At 42.8% G+C, this 15,557-nt stretch overlaps 1 protein-coding gene across 2 annotated transcripts in view; it reads left to right on the forward strand.

Moving 5' to 3' along the window:
• STARD8 (StAR related lipid transfer domain containing 8) overlaps window positions 1-15,557 on the forward strand; it is a 635,411-nt gene that overhangs the window by 209,775 nt on the left and 410,079 nt on the right. For both annotated transcript variants that reach the window (XM_078640144.1, XM_078640145.1), the window contains exon 2: window positions 1,713-1,746. In XM_078640144.1, coding sequence (XP_078496270.1) covers window positions 1,713-1,746 — 34 coding nt within the window. The remainder of the gene's footprint in view (window positions 1-1,712; window positions 1,747-15,557) is intronic.

Consider the following 15,557-nt stretch of genomic DNA (forward strand, 5'->3'; position numbering starts at 1 on the left):
AGATTGGATAAGTTGCAACTTTCTTTATTTGGTAGGAGGAACGTTTTGAAAATGCTTGTTTTACCTAAGTTTTTGTATATCTTTAGGACAATTCTTCTGGAATTTGCTGTCTAGTATAAGTAGAGCACAAAGCTGTTGTAATAGGTTTCTCTGGGGCTATCATTCTACTCGGAGGGCGGCCAAATGGATGTATCTACCACTCAATAGGGGGGGGGGTTGGGCAGTTCCCGATTTGCTGCTCTATAACTGGTCAGCATTGCTGCAACATCTAACTCTGCCTTTGTTTGGGTCAAGAGCTTCAATTCCAATAGCTTGTTCCCACTCTATTTTTGAGATAGGGTTGGGTGATGACGCTAAGGGGATTCTCCTTTCAGTGCTGGAACCCAGTTATTATAAAAAAAACAAAGTTCAAGGTGATTCAAACAATGCATTCAGTTTGGAGGAAAATACGGCGGAAATGGGCAATTTCTAATTATAATTTTTATACACCTCTGGCGGCTGCTAGGTTGCTACCTGTAATTTTTCAGGATTGTGTCACCATTAGGTGGAGAGCACAAGGAATTTGTATACTGGGGACTTAGTTGTTGATGGTAATATGGCTTCTTTTGCATTTTTAAAAGAAAAATATGGATTAGGCACAAATAAATTTTTCAAATACTTACAGATTCGCAGTTATATTGAAAAACTTTTGCAACGCACCCACACTGCACTTTATAAAAATTCACTTATGGAACTTATTCTCAGGAAAACACGCATTGGGGACCTGTATCAGGATTTATTAACAGGGGTGCCAGATGACCTCTCTTCCCAAAACACGAGATTGGATGTTAAATTTGGTAAGAGCGGCATCGATATTCCATCAATATTGGAGTTAGCTAACTCAGTTTTAATTTCAGGGAGCTTACGCTCTCAAAGTAACATGGCTCTTTTTGACCGCTACCTCACCCCGGCTAAGATCTCTAAATGGGAGGGGTCTAGGGGACATGTGTGCCCAAGATGTGGCCAATCAGCTGCTAACGACGTGCAAATGTTCTTTACCTCTCTGAAACTGGGTTGCTTTTTTCAAGAAGTTCAATTTTTTATCACTAGTGCTCTTAAGATCCCTGTGGTCATTTCAGCTGAGCTAGTCATAACAGGGTGTGAAAATGATTGCTTGTTTACTAGATCAACGCACAAAACTGCTTTTCTGTGTATTGCTATGTCTGTTATTCGACTAACTATAAAGTCTGAATGGATTAACCCCATTCCCCCAACTTTTGTTAATTGGAGAGCAAGGTTTCTTGCCCTTCATAATTTGGAATCTGCAGTATTTCAAAGAGGGGGGGAAGAGGAGACGAGAGAAGGGGCTAAAAATATGGGCTCCATTTGTACATTGGATGAATAACTGAATGTTAGGATTTTGCTTGCTGACTTGACCTTTTTTTTTTCTTTTTTCGTTTCTTCTGCTTCTTACTAATTTTGTATATTGTCACAGTGTAAACATTTTGTTTTCCTATACTGTATTATGATTGCCGTAAGTTTTCTATGATATATTTCAATTAAGTTAACAATAAAAAAATAAAAATAAAAAAAAGACACTAGCTTTAATGAAACATCAATGGCTGTGATTGGTTGTTGGGGTGTGAGCCTTTCTGTCCATTTGTAAATATCGTGAAAGAAAAATAAGGTAAAAATAATCTAAGTGAGTGAAATATGTTTCCTTTTCTCCTCAGTGCTTCTCGTTTCCGGACGACAAGAAGGATGCAGGTAAGACCCCATATGTTCAGTTTCCTTCTGGTGCCTTTGTTTGGGTTACTCCCAGCTGAAGTGACTGCAGCCATGTCTGTGTTTGGAAGGTTGCTTCATGGGTGCTGATGGTGAAATGGTTTTAGAGTGGTCATTGAGAATGTCAAAAAGCTTCTCACCTTGGTGAAACGCGTAATTGCAATGAAATGGGGGGTGGGAAAAAGGCCATCTCTGAAGGGTTGGACTCAAGAATTGAACAAGTGAATGAAGAGGTGAATGAACAAGTGAAAAAGAGGTGTTTAAATCAAGAGGCTGCCCTAAAAAAAGGGACATAAAATGGAGCAAGTGGAATGTATACCGGGATGAACTGTGTATCTCACCTACCAGGGAGAGGGAGATGAGGCACAATACCCGACTCACAGTGGGAATTAATGACTAATTTTCAATTTGATTCCTATTGAATGTATAACAAATGTAACTGTGTAAATGTATAATAGTATACAAACCAAGAAATGTGACTTATTTGTTTGAAATCAATAAAACAAGTTTTTTTTTTTTAAAGAAACTTCTCAGCTGGACTCTGGTGGGACATGACCCCACCGAGCAGCCCATTGACTCATATAGAAGAAATTGGTTGATTCACATTTTGCTTAAATTTCTGCATTTAAGGGGTTTACAAATATCCACCGGGGTGTGCGCAGAAACATACACGAGGCCTCCTCCTCATCGCTTCTGCACCTGCGTGTTTTGCCCCCAGCAGAAGCAAGTTTTTCAGAAATGTACACTTTTAACTTTTTCCCTTCACTTGGAGGAAAGTCGTCCCACACCCCCTGAAACAATGGGTGCTCGGGATTTCTGCACCCCCAAGGTTTCACACGTGCTCTTGCATTTTTCACAATAAATTCATAGTAAATTAAAGAGCACAAACTGGGTATGCAAATTATTGGCAATATCTGTGAACAAAGTAATCACATCTTCTTGTGTTTGCAATATCTGTGAACACCCAGACCCTTCCAGCTGTGATGGTGTTCACCACATGTCCAGAGGCCACAGCAGAATCCACTGATGACCCTAAAGGATGTCAGGTTTTCCAAAATAAGAAGCTTTTTTAAAAAAATATTTCACTAATGCTTATGTTGTACCTCGTGATTTGGGAATTGCAGCAATGTTCTGTGGTTGTAAATTACACAAACAACAGCAAAGCATTATATAAATTAGGCCTTAATGCAGAAGTACATAAAACCTCAAGGGCTGAGCTTAAAATAAAAATACCTGCTCTGATAACATCAGATGTCTTCATTGTGTTAATAATGGTGAGCTGGGCACAAACACGTGTCTTTGTGAAACAAAGAGTGTGGCTGAGTGATTTTGTTTATTTCAAAGAGCAGTTTTGTGAAAAAATATGTTGTTAAAGAAGGGCTGTGTGTCAAAGTATGATTAGCAAAAATATCTCCTGACAGAAATATTGTTTCTTGAATATTCTTTGTAAAAACATTGTCTTTTTGAGTGTAGATTTGCTGTCAGATATTTTTGTAAACGATATTTAGGGCGCAGTAATACTGTTAGATGTTATGTTGGTTACTAGGGCCAGATGTATCAAAGGGTTTTACCCATTCTGTGTCTATGGGAAAATGTGTTCGTACATACGACGCTATAGTTCTAGCACCACACCCGCTGCGGGCATAAGTAAATATGTCTAATGAAATGTTTTTCAAGGAGAAGTTATGTTCTAAGGATAACAGTGGTTGTCAGCGATAGTTGGCCCGATTCACAAACAACATTATACATTTTTTAGTCGACTGCGTAACATACCATTAAATGCAATTTACAAACATGCGCATTGAGATCTGAGCCCTGGTGGTAGAGATGTCTGCACATGCAAGTAAACCATTTTGTAGTAAATGTGAGAAGGACCAAGAGAATGTTGGGAAAATGTGGAATAATTGATCAAAAACGGGTAGGATTATTGGAAAATTAAGGACGGGTTTGGAGAGATGTGCTAATACAAAACACATATCCACAAAAGAGTAAGACTATTAGAATTCACAAAATAAACATTTGAAGTTGCTACAGCCTTTTTAATGTCAAAACAGGCTTAAATGGACTCCAGCCCAGCATTGGAATACGAGAAGGACAAGACACATGGCCAATCAATAGCAGTAAAACACACCTCCATAGGAATCAATGGAGGCAGGGATTTCAACTAACAACCTACAGGAAAGCAGGAATGATTTTTAATCTATACATCTATGGTTTACTGCCTGGTTGCTTTGTTGCTTAGCTGCCTAGTCTGTGTAGGTGTTAGATATATATATCTGTGTGTGTGTGTGTGTGTTTGTATATATGTATTATATGTATATGTACATTGAGTATAATTATTGATTGGGTTAGTTTTATTTAATAATGCCCTTAATTTGTTTTTTAAACTATGCTTTTTACATTATTAAAAATATTAAAAAGTATTTACATTAATTCTATACATAACTTGTAACTGGATCTATTAGACATGAAACAAAACATTCAAATTCTAGTGAGGGTGGGTATTTTAATCAAAAATGTTTAAAAAAGTATATTGATATATTTATAAATTAAATGAATACAGTTAAATTATTTTATTTAATACACCTTCACCTCGAGTTTATGTGCTGTATTTGTATTTTATAAGTTCAAGATTAATATGATTTTTTACATTATTTTACATTTATATTTTACTTTAATATGCTTTTTTAATACTTTTTTTAAAATAATCTTTTTACGTTTCCTACACTTTCCCATAGGGAGATCTCCACTAACTGTGGAAATTTTACTAATAGTAGCTTTACAATCATACATTCAAACTTACTAGAATCCACCTGTCATTGGAGGGAGTGGAGTCATGTAAGTCTACATGGAGGTGTAAATCTTGATTTGGAAGTGGTCAATACCAGAAAAGCTGGGAGTTACACCTAAGTTTAGTAGCAAACCTATGTGTGAATAAAGCTACTCCAGTGCTTAAAACATCCACTCACCTGCTCACATTTGCGAGTTAGATTAATTCAGGACGAGCTATTTTTAGGGCCTACTCACCCTTTCTGGTGAGTAGGAAGACAAACTGACTTTTGACCTTGACTTTTGACCTGTGTCTCTGACAGCGGAGTAAATGTGACAAGATAACAAGATTTAAAGGCATTTTTATTGCTCACAAAGTTAATGAGCAATATATGGGGCCACTGTCTTGCAAACTTTCCAGTACTTAGAGCATTTTAAGTGTTTTCATGAGCTTTAAACAACTACATATTACAGATTTAGTCTGTCCCTGCTGCAGCTGTCTGCACTCTTTGTGTGATTTAGTTTCTGTTTCAAATCCAGCTGCTGCCAGATGGACGGAGCGTTAGAGCAAATCAAACACCCCCAGTCAACTCAACTGGGTTTAGTCCATCATCATTCTTTAACTCACTACGCCACCCCAGTTCAGACATGGCCATATGCAATTCAATCTGACACTTTGCGTCATGGGAACAGTCCAGCCCGAACTGCCAAGCCATGTCTTCCCTGGACCGGAAACAAGCATCCTAGGGCCGGTTTCTGGCTATCAGCCGTCATCAGCCAGGATAGCTTGACTCCAATGGCGTGGAGAGCACGGGACTCACATCTGAGCATACCCGTCCCACTCGGGGTGACAAATGTAAAAACAACAGTTGATGGACAGAATGCAGAATAATGTCATTCAATCACCCCAGTGTAGATATCTGGGCCTAAATCCATTGTTTTTTTGCTCACAAAGCCACCCCAGTTCAGACATGGCCAATGCAAATCAGCCTTGCCCCTGTGCCTCATGGGAACAGTCCAGCCCGAACTGCCAACCCATGTCTTTCCTGGACCGGAAGCAAGCATCCTAGGACCGGTTTCTGGCTTCACTTTCAAAACCAGCATGTCAATGACTGAAAGCTGCCTTTTCAAAATCAACTGCAACCTGCATTCTTTATTGTGTCACTGGTTCATTTTGGTTCTATAGGATAAACAATACAAATCCTGACACTGGTGCATGGTACATACCTTAGATAGAACATGCAGCTGGCACACTTAGAGTTCTATCCATATGCCAGTATATTAAACAAGCAATGGCAAAGCCAATAGCTCTAGTGTTGGCTACCAGCTTTTTACTACGTTATTGCTTGTTTTGTTTTGTCCTCGTTTTTGTAAAATGTTATTTTTGAAGGAGACTTTGGGTCCTCGCCAACAAAATAATGGGTAAAATTAAAAGAAAGCTGTTAACAATTAAATTTACAAATATTATTGGTCCCTGATTGCACATACTGCCATAGTAGTCCATGACGCTCAACAAAGCTTCTTTGTATGCTCCTCGTGCTGCTTGTGAAAGACCAGAATGCTGTAACTCATAGTGAAGTTAACGTATGACTAAACACTGCCCTAGAAGAATACTGTAGTGAGTTGAGGAAAATTGTGAAAGGCACAACAGACCAGTGGCTGTAGCGGGTTGGCTGAAATCTCCTTTAAGTAACTAAATAAATATGTATAATTTTAATAAAAGCAAAATGTCCTAATAAATAGGGCCTTAAACATAAGTAAGCTAAAGATCTCTATAGGCAGACCTAAAATGAAACCAATTATTTTAGTAATAAAAAATGAATTATAACACAATCAGCAGCATTTTCCTTAAAAGTCTCTCTCTGGTCCAGTAAACAGGCTTATGCTATTGAAATATTTAAAAAATGCATTTATGATATTAACATCGTATTACTAATAACTCTTTCTGTCCAGCTGTACATTTTATTTTTAAACACTAAACAAACTCTGCCGTATTTGTTAAAAGTAAATAAACATAATTTAAGATCCTGTTATTAATAAGGTTGCATAGCATAATTGTGCAACAGCATACACGAGGCAAGGTAGATCCTGGAAGGTGTAGGTGACCTCCGACACATCCATTCTGCTGGACATGGTGTCTGTTCTGTAGGGCGCTCTTTGGGTGGAAACAAGGGACAGCACCTTCCGAACTGGGCATTAAATGGGTCACAAATGCACTAAATGTACTAATGGTTGTTGCAATGTGTCTATCAGTAGCCCTGTTATATTTTTTACTTGCGAAGTGCTTACATTACATATTCTTTATATTGTATGTATAGTGCGGATGTATGTCGTTAGCATGGATTCTTTTACTACGCATGCCTTTACCACGCAACTTTTACAACGCAAGTCGTTACAACGACTTGGGCTGGGGGGCGCTGGATAGTGAATAGTTTAATTTACTATTCCAACTCTAGTCCCCGTGGATAGTAGGGAAGGTGTTGGATAGTAAATTAAACTATTCTCTATCCTAGAGCACCCCCCAGCGCAAGTCGTTGTAACAACTTGCGTTGTAAAATTTGCGTTGTAAACGCTGTTCACCGTATAGTGCATATGATTTGCATAAACTGTAGCCATACTTTATAGTATTGAATATACTGCTGTAGTAGGTATATAAAAGTGGTCTCTCTTGGGTCTTCTCAAATTATAATTACTGGTAGCAGGATGTGCTCATTTGTTGCACTGCTTGAAATAAAGGGGTCTTGAGAAGCACTGTGCTTCCTTTACCACTGCCTGAGGTATCTGCCACCTCTTAAGTGTCTCTAGAAAGATTCTGCACGCCACATTCCTTAGCAGCAGAATGTGAAACTGTTTCTTTCAACAGGCTTACATCCACAAATTGCATGCAAACATTCTCATCCTGCCATATTCCTTAACATCCTGTATGGAAAATGTACCTTCCAGCCCGTATGTTTTTTAATTGCACGGTTGCTTCCTTCCACCTTCTGCGAGCCACTCCTGTATATAAATTACTCTAAATATTGTGCCTGTCAGGCTTAAACTCATTTAGAAACCCATAACAATATCCATTATTCCAGCAAACAGTTGCTTCGAATAGCTGCCTGCAATGATCACATCTATGCCGACAATGTACCACAAAGAAACTGGCGTGAATGCATGGATGAGTGTGCAAAGCTAACCCCAGTAACAAGACTGAACACTCATCTTAGGCTCCTGGGTAGCGTGCTACTCGCCGTAAAGCGCTTCAACGCCTCATCGGGGATAGTAAGGGCTATACAAATGCAATGTCATTTAAACCTGCTACGCTTACATGAATAAACAAAACGTCCTACCTGCGTAAAATGTTATAAAGACTAAAAACGATCAAAGTAACCAATAGCATCTAATTCCATAACGTAAAAACGAATATACCGTAAAAAAGGGTACTCATCACATCACATGAAGTAACCTAAGGTTCCACAGAAGGGAGAGCTCGTCATTGAGCTGTTTATGCAGAAATTCCTACCAGGGCACTGTACATTCATCAGGTGCGACATTAGTACGTCTTTATGCTGCCATGATGAACACGCACTCTCCCACAGTTCCACCAGAGGGCGCCAACGTACAACAAAAATCACAACAGAGCAAACCAGGATTCCTGAGCATGGTGGAAACCGATGCAGACCTAAACTGCAAACAGCTCTCCAGCCCCCCAATAACAGGGGGTTCATATGCACTGCTGCCGCCTAATGCATGCAGCTGAGGCGGGCTCAACCCGCCCCTCTGACAACCGTGCGTAGATCAATGCAAGTCAGAGGGTTGCTGCCCGACGAAGAGTTCAACGAGCAGCGGGTCATAGAAGGATAGGATACACATTTATAAAGCGCACAAATGCAAACAGCGTTTTGGCGCTAGTGTAAGTGAGGGGTATCACCCAAATGTCCAACTATACTTGTGAAAATAGCAGAGTTTTTAGAATCTTCCTGAAAATTCGATGATTAGGCTGCAATCGCAAAGTAGATGGCAGCTTATTCCATAACTTAGCTGCACGATGGGAAAATGTTTTTCCACCCCATCTGACTCTCCTGATTTTGTCTACTTGCATAAAGCAAGCATTGCTGGATCTTAATGTCCTGGAATATAGGGCCTGAATAGTCTCTGCAAGTCTTTGGCCCCTCCCCCAAAGAGCACTTTATGGACCGTGCATAAGGCCTTAAACTCCACCCTTTGCTGTATGGGGAGCCAATGGAGGGCTCTGATACCCTAGAGGTAGAACTGCCTTTGGGAATCATTAGCAGCAACCTGGTCTTTAGCAATCAGCAACACATTACAGTAGTCTAATTTAGACCGCAAAAGGCCCACTACCACTGTCTTTTGCAGAGCCTGGCAAATGAAAAGAAAGATTTTTCTCAGTTTTTTCATAAGGAAAAAACAAGAAGAGGTGAGGTTGTTTACCTGTGCTGAAAAATTGAGCTGACTATCAAAAATTTGCCCCAGATTTCTAACTTTAGACACCGGGTTGGGGCATTCCCCTGCACTTGTTGGCCTACCACAGGGATTGTCCTGGCCCAAATTCCATGACTTCCGTCTTGTCTGTATTGATCTTTAGGTAGCCCCGGTTCATCCAGGTCAGGATCTCCAAAAGGCAACCATGGAACCTGGCATCAGTATCCTCAGGTTGTTTGGCCAATGAGATGATTAGCTGGGAGTCATCCGCATAGGATACCATCGCAAAGCCATGTTTCCTTACTAATCTTGCAAAGGGGGGTGACGTAAAAAGCGTCGGTGAGAGCGCTGAGCCCTGCGGGACGCCACAGGGGAGACTGAAACCCTCTGATTTCATTCCCTCCCAATACAGTTTTTGTTCTCTCCCTTCCAAAAATGATGCCAGGAGAGCCAAGGCTGAGCCCCCAATACCATTGTCCTGTAACCGTTGGACTAGCACCGAAAGATTTACAGTGTCGAAAGCTGCCGACAGGTCTAACAAGACGAGGATTACCTTATCCCCGCTGTCGACAGTCTTCCGAATCTCCTCAGTTGCTAAGGTAAGGGCAGTTTCTGTGGAATGGTGGGTTCTAAAACCATGTTGGGCCGGGTCCAGCAGATTATTAGCGTCCAGGTACTCTGTTAGGGTATTATTTAGTATTTTCTCCAGCACTTTAGCTGCCATAGGGAGACCTGCTATAGGGCGATAGTATAGGATCCAAAGTGGATTTCTTCAGAATAGGTCGAATTATCGCTTTCTTCCAGGCAGTAGGATAATCCCCTGACTCAAGCACCAGGTTGATTAGAGGAGTTAATTGGCTGACGATTTTAGTAGCCCCTAAATGCATGATTCTAGGGGGGGCACGGGTCAATAGGTGAGCCTGATTTTATCGACCCTAATATGTTCAGAATCTCCACATTAGTGGCTAGCGGGAAACTGACTAGGTTGGCGTGAACTGGTTCTGCATCAGTATGTAGTTCCTCCTCCATGTCTATGCGACTCTTCTGAAGGTCGTCATAGATAAGGTGAACTTTATTTTGGAAATCTGTAGCCAAATTGTTACATATCTCTTGATCTGGCTGAAACCTCTCCTCTTGATGGGGTTTGGATAGGAAAGTAATCGCCTTAAACAGCTCTTTAGCGGATTTGCTAGCATTCTCAATCCTCTGCGTATAATACAGCTGTTTTGCCCTAACAATGGCCTCTTTATACTGTGTAAGGGCCTGATTATATAGCGTTTTACTCTCCTTATTATAATTTTGCCTCCAAGATTGTTCAGCTCTCCTGCAGCTAGCCTTCAGACCTTTCAGCTCTGATTTATACCATGTCGCCGAGGGCTTAAGCCTCTTAACCGTCACCACCTTCTCCGGGGCCACAGTGTCTGCTGCTGCCAGAAGCCATTGATTAAAAGCTGCTACCGATATGTCATTGGTCAGACCTTTCCAACTCGGAGGCTGAGCCAGTGCAGTTTCTAAATCATTTAGTAGGACCTTATTCCAACATCTGACTTTTGTTTTCGCTGCAGCATTCTGCGTATAGCATCCGTGCAGAGAAGTTTTAAACTTGAAATGCCCTCCTCTATGATCTGACCAAGGAAGAGCCGTCAAATTGGTCACAGTAATATCATCATTATTATAAAAAATGCCATCCAATGTATGGCCCGCCTGATGGGTGGGTTCCATAACCATTTGATTGAAACCATAAGCTGCCATGTTGTCTACTAATCTGCAGGTATCGGTATTCTTACCTAATTCGAAATGGTAGTTAAGATCCCCGAGAATTAGCATAGAGTCAGAATCCGTACAAGATTCCATATGAGTCATCAGGGCTTTTGAAAAGGGCGCTCTAGGTCCAGGTGGGCGATAAATAGGAAGACCCAGGAGCTTCCAAAAGTTGTGAGCCTATATAGAGAAACAAAATGCTTCTGCAGGTCGGTCAGTCACAGCTTCAATGTACAGTTTAAAAAGGTCCCGATATATAATTGCTAACCCCCCACCTTTAATAACCTCTCTATCTTGGAACTTCACCGCGTAACCCGGTGGTAGCGCAATGTTCCAGTCCGGGCCAGAAGCATGGTCAGTCCAGGTCTTGGTTAAAAACAGGATATCGGGCGTAGTGTTCTGAATAAGGTCCTCGATTTCATATTTGTGTTTCCCCAGTGACCGTATATTTATCAGCACACACTGAATTTGCTGACATGTAGCTTTCATATGTTTCCCATATGTGTCAGGGGTTAGATTGTTACATGTTGTAACTTCAATATCACAACTTTTACGAGCAGCGAACAGTTCTCCCACCCCCGTGGTCTCCTGATTATGGGCTTGAACAGGTAAATTGGCTCTGTCAACAGACCCGGGATTAAATGCATATGCACAGCTGCTACAGACTGACTTTTCTAAGGGCCAGATACCAAAAGTCTTGCACTCACAATTATTAAAATCCAATAGTCGCTGTTTACTGTATGTAGTTACCTTACAACAGCCAGGGGTCCTGGCGCTGGGCGCGTTTCGCCCGTCTGCGCGGACGGGCGCATACGGGCTTGCCTTTGGCGTACCGCTGGCGCGCCCGCTGCGCGCGGTTGCCTTATAGCGCTATTTATACTTCCTGAGAACAACTAGTAAAGTAAGTAGCAATAGTCGTATGCAAAGTTAAAGAGAAAGTTAAAAATTGCAGAAATGCCCTGAAATTTTAAAAACGATATAGAGATGCGTGATTTTAGCCACACAGACACAAATAAAAACTGCTGTCCATGCAGATCATACCAAGACAATAAGCAACAGCCCTTAAACTTACAGGCTGCGCGGTCGCCTCATAGCGCGATTCATACTTCCTGAGAACAACTAGCGCGCCAACCCAGGTGCAGTGCAGTCCCGATTAACATCCGCGTACTTCCAGGGTCGAGCAGGCTAGCCTTTCAGCGCACCGAGAAGCGGCAGAAAGTAATGGAAGTAAGTAGCAATAGCCATATGCAAAGTTAAAGAGAAAGTTAAAAATTGCAGAAATGCCCCGAAATTTTAAAAACAAAATAGAGATGCGTGATTCTAGCCACACAGATACAAATGAAAACTGCTGTCCATGCAAATCATAACAAGACAATAAGCAACAGCCCTCAAACTTAAAGGCTCGAGCAAGCTAGCCTTTCAGCGCACCGAGAAGCGGCAGAAAGTAATGCAAGTAAGTAGCAATAGCCGTATGCAAAGTTAAAGAGACCATCCTTCTAGGGTCAGTCAGGCAGTTAATACTTTTCAGTTGGGCAGGCGCATCGATACGATTTCTCCAAGTTCGTGTAAACATCTAGCGCCTCCTGTAGTTTAGGCACCTCGATGCACGTTCTTCTCTGTACTTTAAGGTCTCGTCCGACAGGGGGCCTCGGTTCGCGAGAATAAAAGCTCAGATGAAAATGGTGAAATAGATACACGTGCCCGTTTACAGATGATTTTATTTTATTTATTTGTTTAGTAAATTTTTATAAAGCGCAGACATTACCCGAAGGTATCAGAGCGCTGCACAATAGAACCAGTTACGTTACAAGAGAAAAGTGTTACACAATAGAACATTACAAAGATAAATAGGAGACTTAAAAGGAAGGGTACACAAACACAAAATCCAACACAGCATGCAAAGGTGAAGAATGTACAAGAAAAAATAGAAATGTACAATGATGAGCAAACTTCCTAGAGGGGCCTGAGAATGAAAGTCTTAGTTCTGAAAGTGTCTTTGGAAGGGAAGAAATTTGAGGTCAGCTTTGAAGATCCGGATGGAGGTGGTGGCACGGAGCAATGGAGGAAGCGAGTTCCAGATTCTCACCGCATTGCCTGAGAAAGATTGTGCCATCGATCGTTCCCTTTTGAAGGAGGAGGGCTCAAGCAGAAGCTTTTCCACATTTCGAGAAGGTCGGGAGCCTCCGGACAATTTCAATTTATTCGCCAGGTAACGAGGGGAGGACGTGTGCAAGGCTTTGTGTGTGATGCAGGCAGTTTTGTGAATAGATCTTGCCTCGATCGGAAGCCCTCGAAGAGAGTACAGGATAGGAGTGACGTGGTCGCTTCATTTAGACCCTGAAATGAAGCGAGCTGCTGAATGGAGGATGGATTTGAGAGGGGAGAGATGGGATTTGGGTAGGCCAGTCAGAAGAGAATTGCAATAATCCAGTCTAGAGAGAACCAGCAATTGTACCAAGGTTTTAAGGTCTTTCTCCGGGAAGAACTGACGAATCCCCCACAGAAGGCGCAACTGATAACATGCGTTCTTAGCAATAGAGTTGATATGGGAGATTAGGTTGAGTCTTTTGTCAAGTATGACACCTAGGGATTTAGCGCTGTCGACAATTATGGGTTTATTGTTGGGTAAATTCAGCTGATCCATCCAGGATTGAACAGGAGGAGGGGAGAGAGAGGTAGGTAGTAGGAGGAATTCAGTTTTGGCGGGATTTAGAATGAGTGGTAAGCTAACATCCAGTTGTGAATAGAGTTGAGAGTAGAGTTGAGTAGTGAGAGATCGTGTGCTGACGACACCTTGAAGTAGATTTGGGTGTCATCCGCATAAAGATGGTAATGGATCCCAGATTTACTTAGGAGGTTCCCTAATGGTTCCAGGTAGAGATTAAACAAAGTGGGTGCCAGGATAGAACGTTGAGGGACGCCTTGACCTACCGCCAATGGAGACAAAAGACTGTTTGGTATCTTGATCATTTGGGATCTGTCAGAGAGGAATGAGGCAAACCATTTAAGCACTGTGCCATCCAATCCCATTCTCTGTTGAAGAGTGTTGAGGAGGGTGTTATGAATAACAGTTTCAAAGGCTGCAGAGAGGTCTAGAAGAATCAGAAGACACGATTCCCCAATGTCAAGTATATGAGGCACATCATCAATCACTTGCAGCAGGGCTGTTTCAGTGCTGCAATTTGGATGAAGTCAGACTGGAAAACGTCGAGGAGATTATTGTCCATAATATGTAGGGAAAGTTGTTTCGCAACACATTTTTCGATGATTTTCGAAAGAAAAGGGAGGTTGGTGATAGGGCGGAAGTTGTAGAGGTCGGTCACATCAGCAGAGGTTTTTTTTAGAAGAGGGGTAACCTGTCTTGATTTGAGGGCAACAGGGAGGGAGCCTTGACTGAGGAAGAGATTAATTAGCCTGGTCCAGTAAGAGAGAGTATAGGTGTAGAAATCGATGGGGATGACACTAGGGATGGGGTCAGAGAAATGGTTGGATGGTGTAGTTTCCAGACGTCAAAGTTCTGCCAGGTGACTAAGAATTTCCGCTCCTCAATGGGGTGGGGTGGGCGACCTGATCCACCAGTTGTTGGACTTGGCCTTTCTGGCAGGTTCACCCCTGAACTTTTTGCCTTTTAGTGTTACCTAATTATAATGATTCCTGGTCTTTGTACACTTTTGCACTGTGGCGCAGTGTAAAGTGCGTGCGCTCTCTGAGTGTGTGTGTGAGATTGGCCTGCCCACCCATAGGAATGCATGGGGAATGTGTGTGTCCATGGTAATTCCTGATGCGTGGGGAGTGCAGGTGCGAGTTTGGTATGTGCGGACTCGTGTGATTGAATGCTGCGCGATGATGTGTGCGGCATAAATGTGTCTAGTGTGGAAGTGCCACTTCTAGAAGTTGGCCTGTCTGTGCAGTGAATGTGCTGGCTTATGATTGGCTGGGGCTGGCTGGTGTGCCAGGCTCCTGGAGTCAGGATGCGTCTGCCCCGGTGGTGAATGGGAGATCTGCATGTTGATGGCTGGGGAGGAGTGCACCTGGGACCTGAATAGGGCTGGGCTTTCCCCCCACAATGCTGGCTCCACCCCCTGTGGTGTGTCTGATGTCCCTGACCCATCCTGTGAATAGAGAGAGGGGCTGAGCAAAAACAAAGTGCTCAGGAACCAGTTGTACCTGGTTCGCCCCTTGCCTGCACCTTTAGACAAAGGATTTGTGTGTATAAAAAGAGGCTGTGACCTCTTGTAAATGTTCTTGTTTCTGACTGGAATCACAAAGGGCGTGCTGCTGCTGGGGCCCAGGGGAAGGCTTGCCTCCCTGGGCCCTGCCCAGCCCCTGGAGGCCTGGAGGACTTCTTTCTGGGGCCCCTGCTGCCTGGCCTGTGGATGACTGGGGGACTATTCCCTCGCCCTAGAAGCCTTGCACTGTAATGCCCTGCTTGCTGCTGGGACCCTCCTTGCTGTGGGGTCCTTTCTTGGGCCTTTTTGTGATGCCTGTGCCCCCAGCGCCTTGAGAGCGCTTTATCTTTTCGTCCCTGGGCTGAGCGCTGTCGTTTTCCCTCGGAGGGAAGCGCTCCTGCCCTTTCTGTGCCCAGAGTGCGCAGGTGCCACCCTGCATCTTTATTTGCATTTTTTTATTATTATTATGGGTGCCCACCCCGTTTTGATGTGCCCCAAAGCGGGTACTCACCCCGCTATTTACTTTTTTTAATTACAAAGGTGCCTACCCCTCTTGCCCCCGAGAGAATCACCGCCGCGGCAGAAGCCGCGTTAAACAAAATGGCCGCCGCGTCCGCGGCCCGGCTGGTTGTGGGCGGGGCCGCCGACGGAAGTCCCGAGTGTGCCCGG

Source organism: Lissotriton helveticus, chromosome 4_2, assembly GCF_964261635.1.
Source record: "Lissotriton helveticus chromosome 4_2, aLisHel1.1, whole genome shotgun sequence".
Taxonomy (NCBI): domain Eukaryota; kingdom Metazoa; phylum Chordata; class Amphibia; order Caudata; family Salamandridae; genus Lissotriton; species Lissotriton helveticus.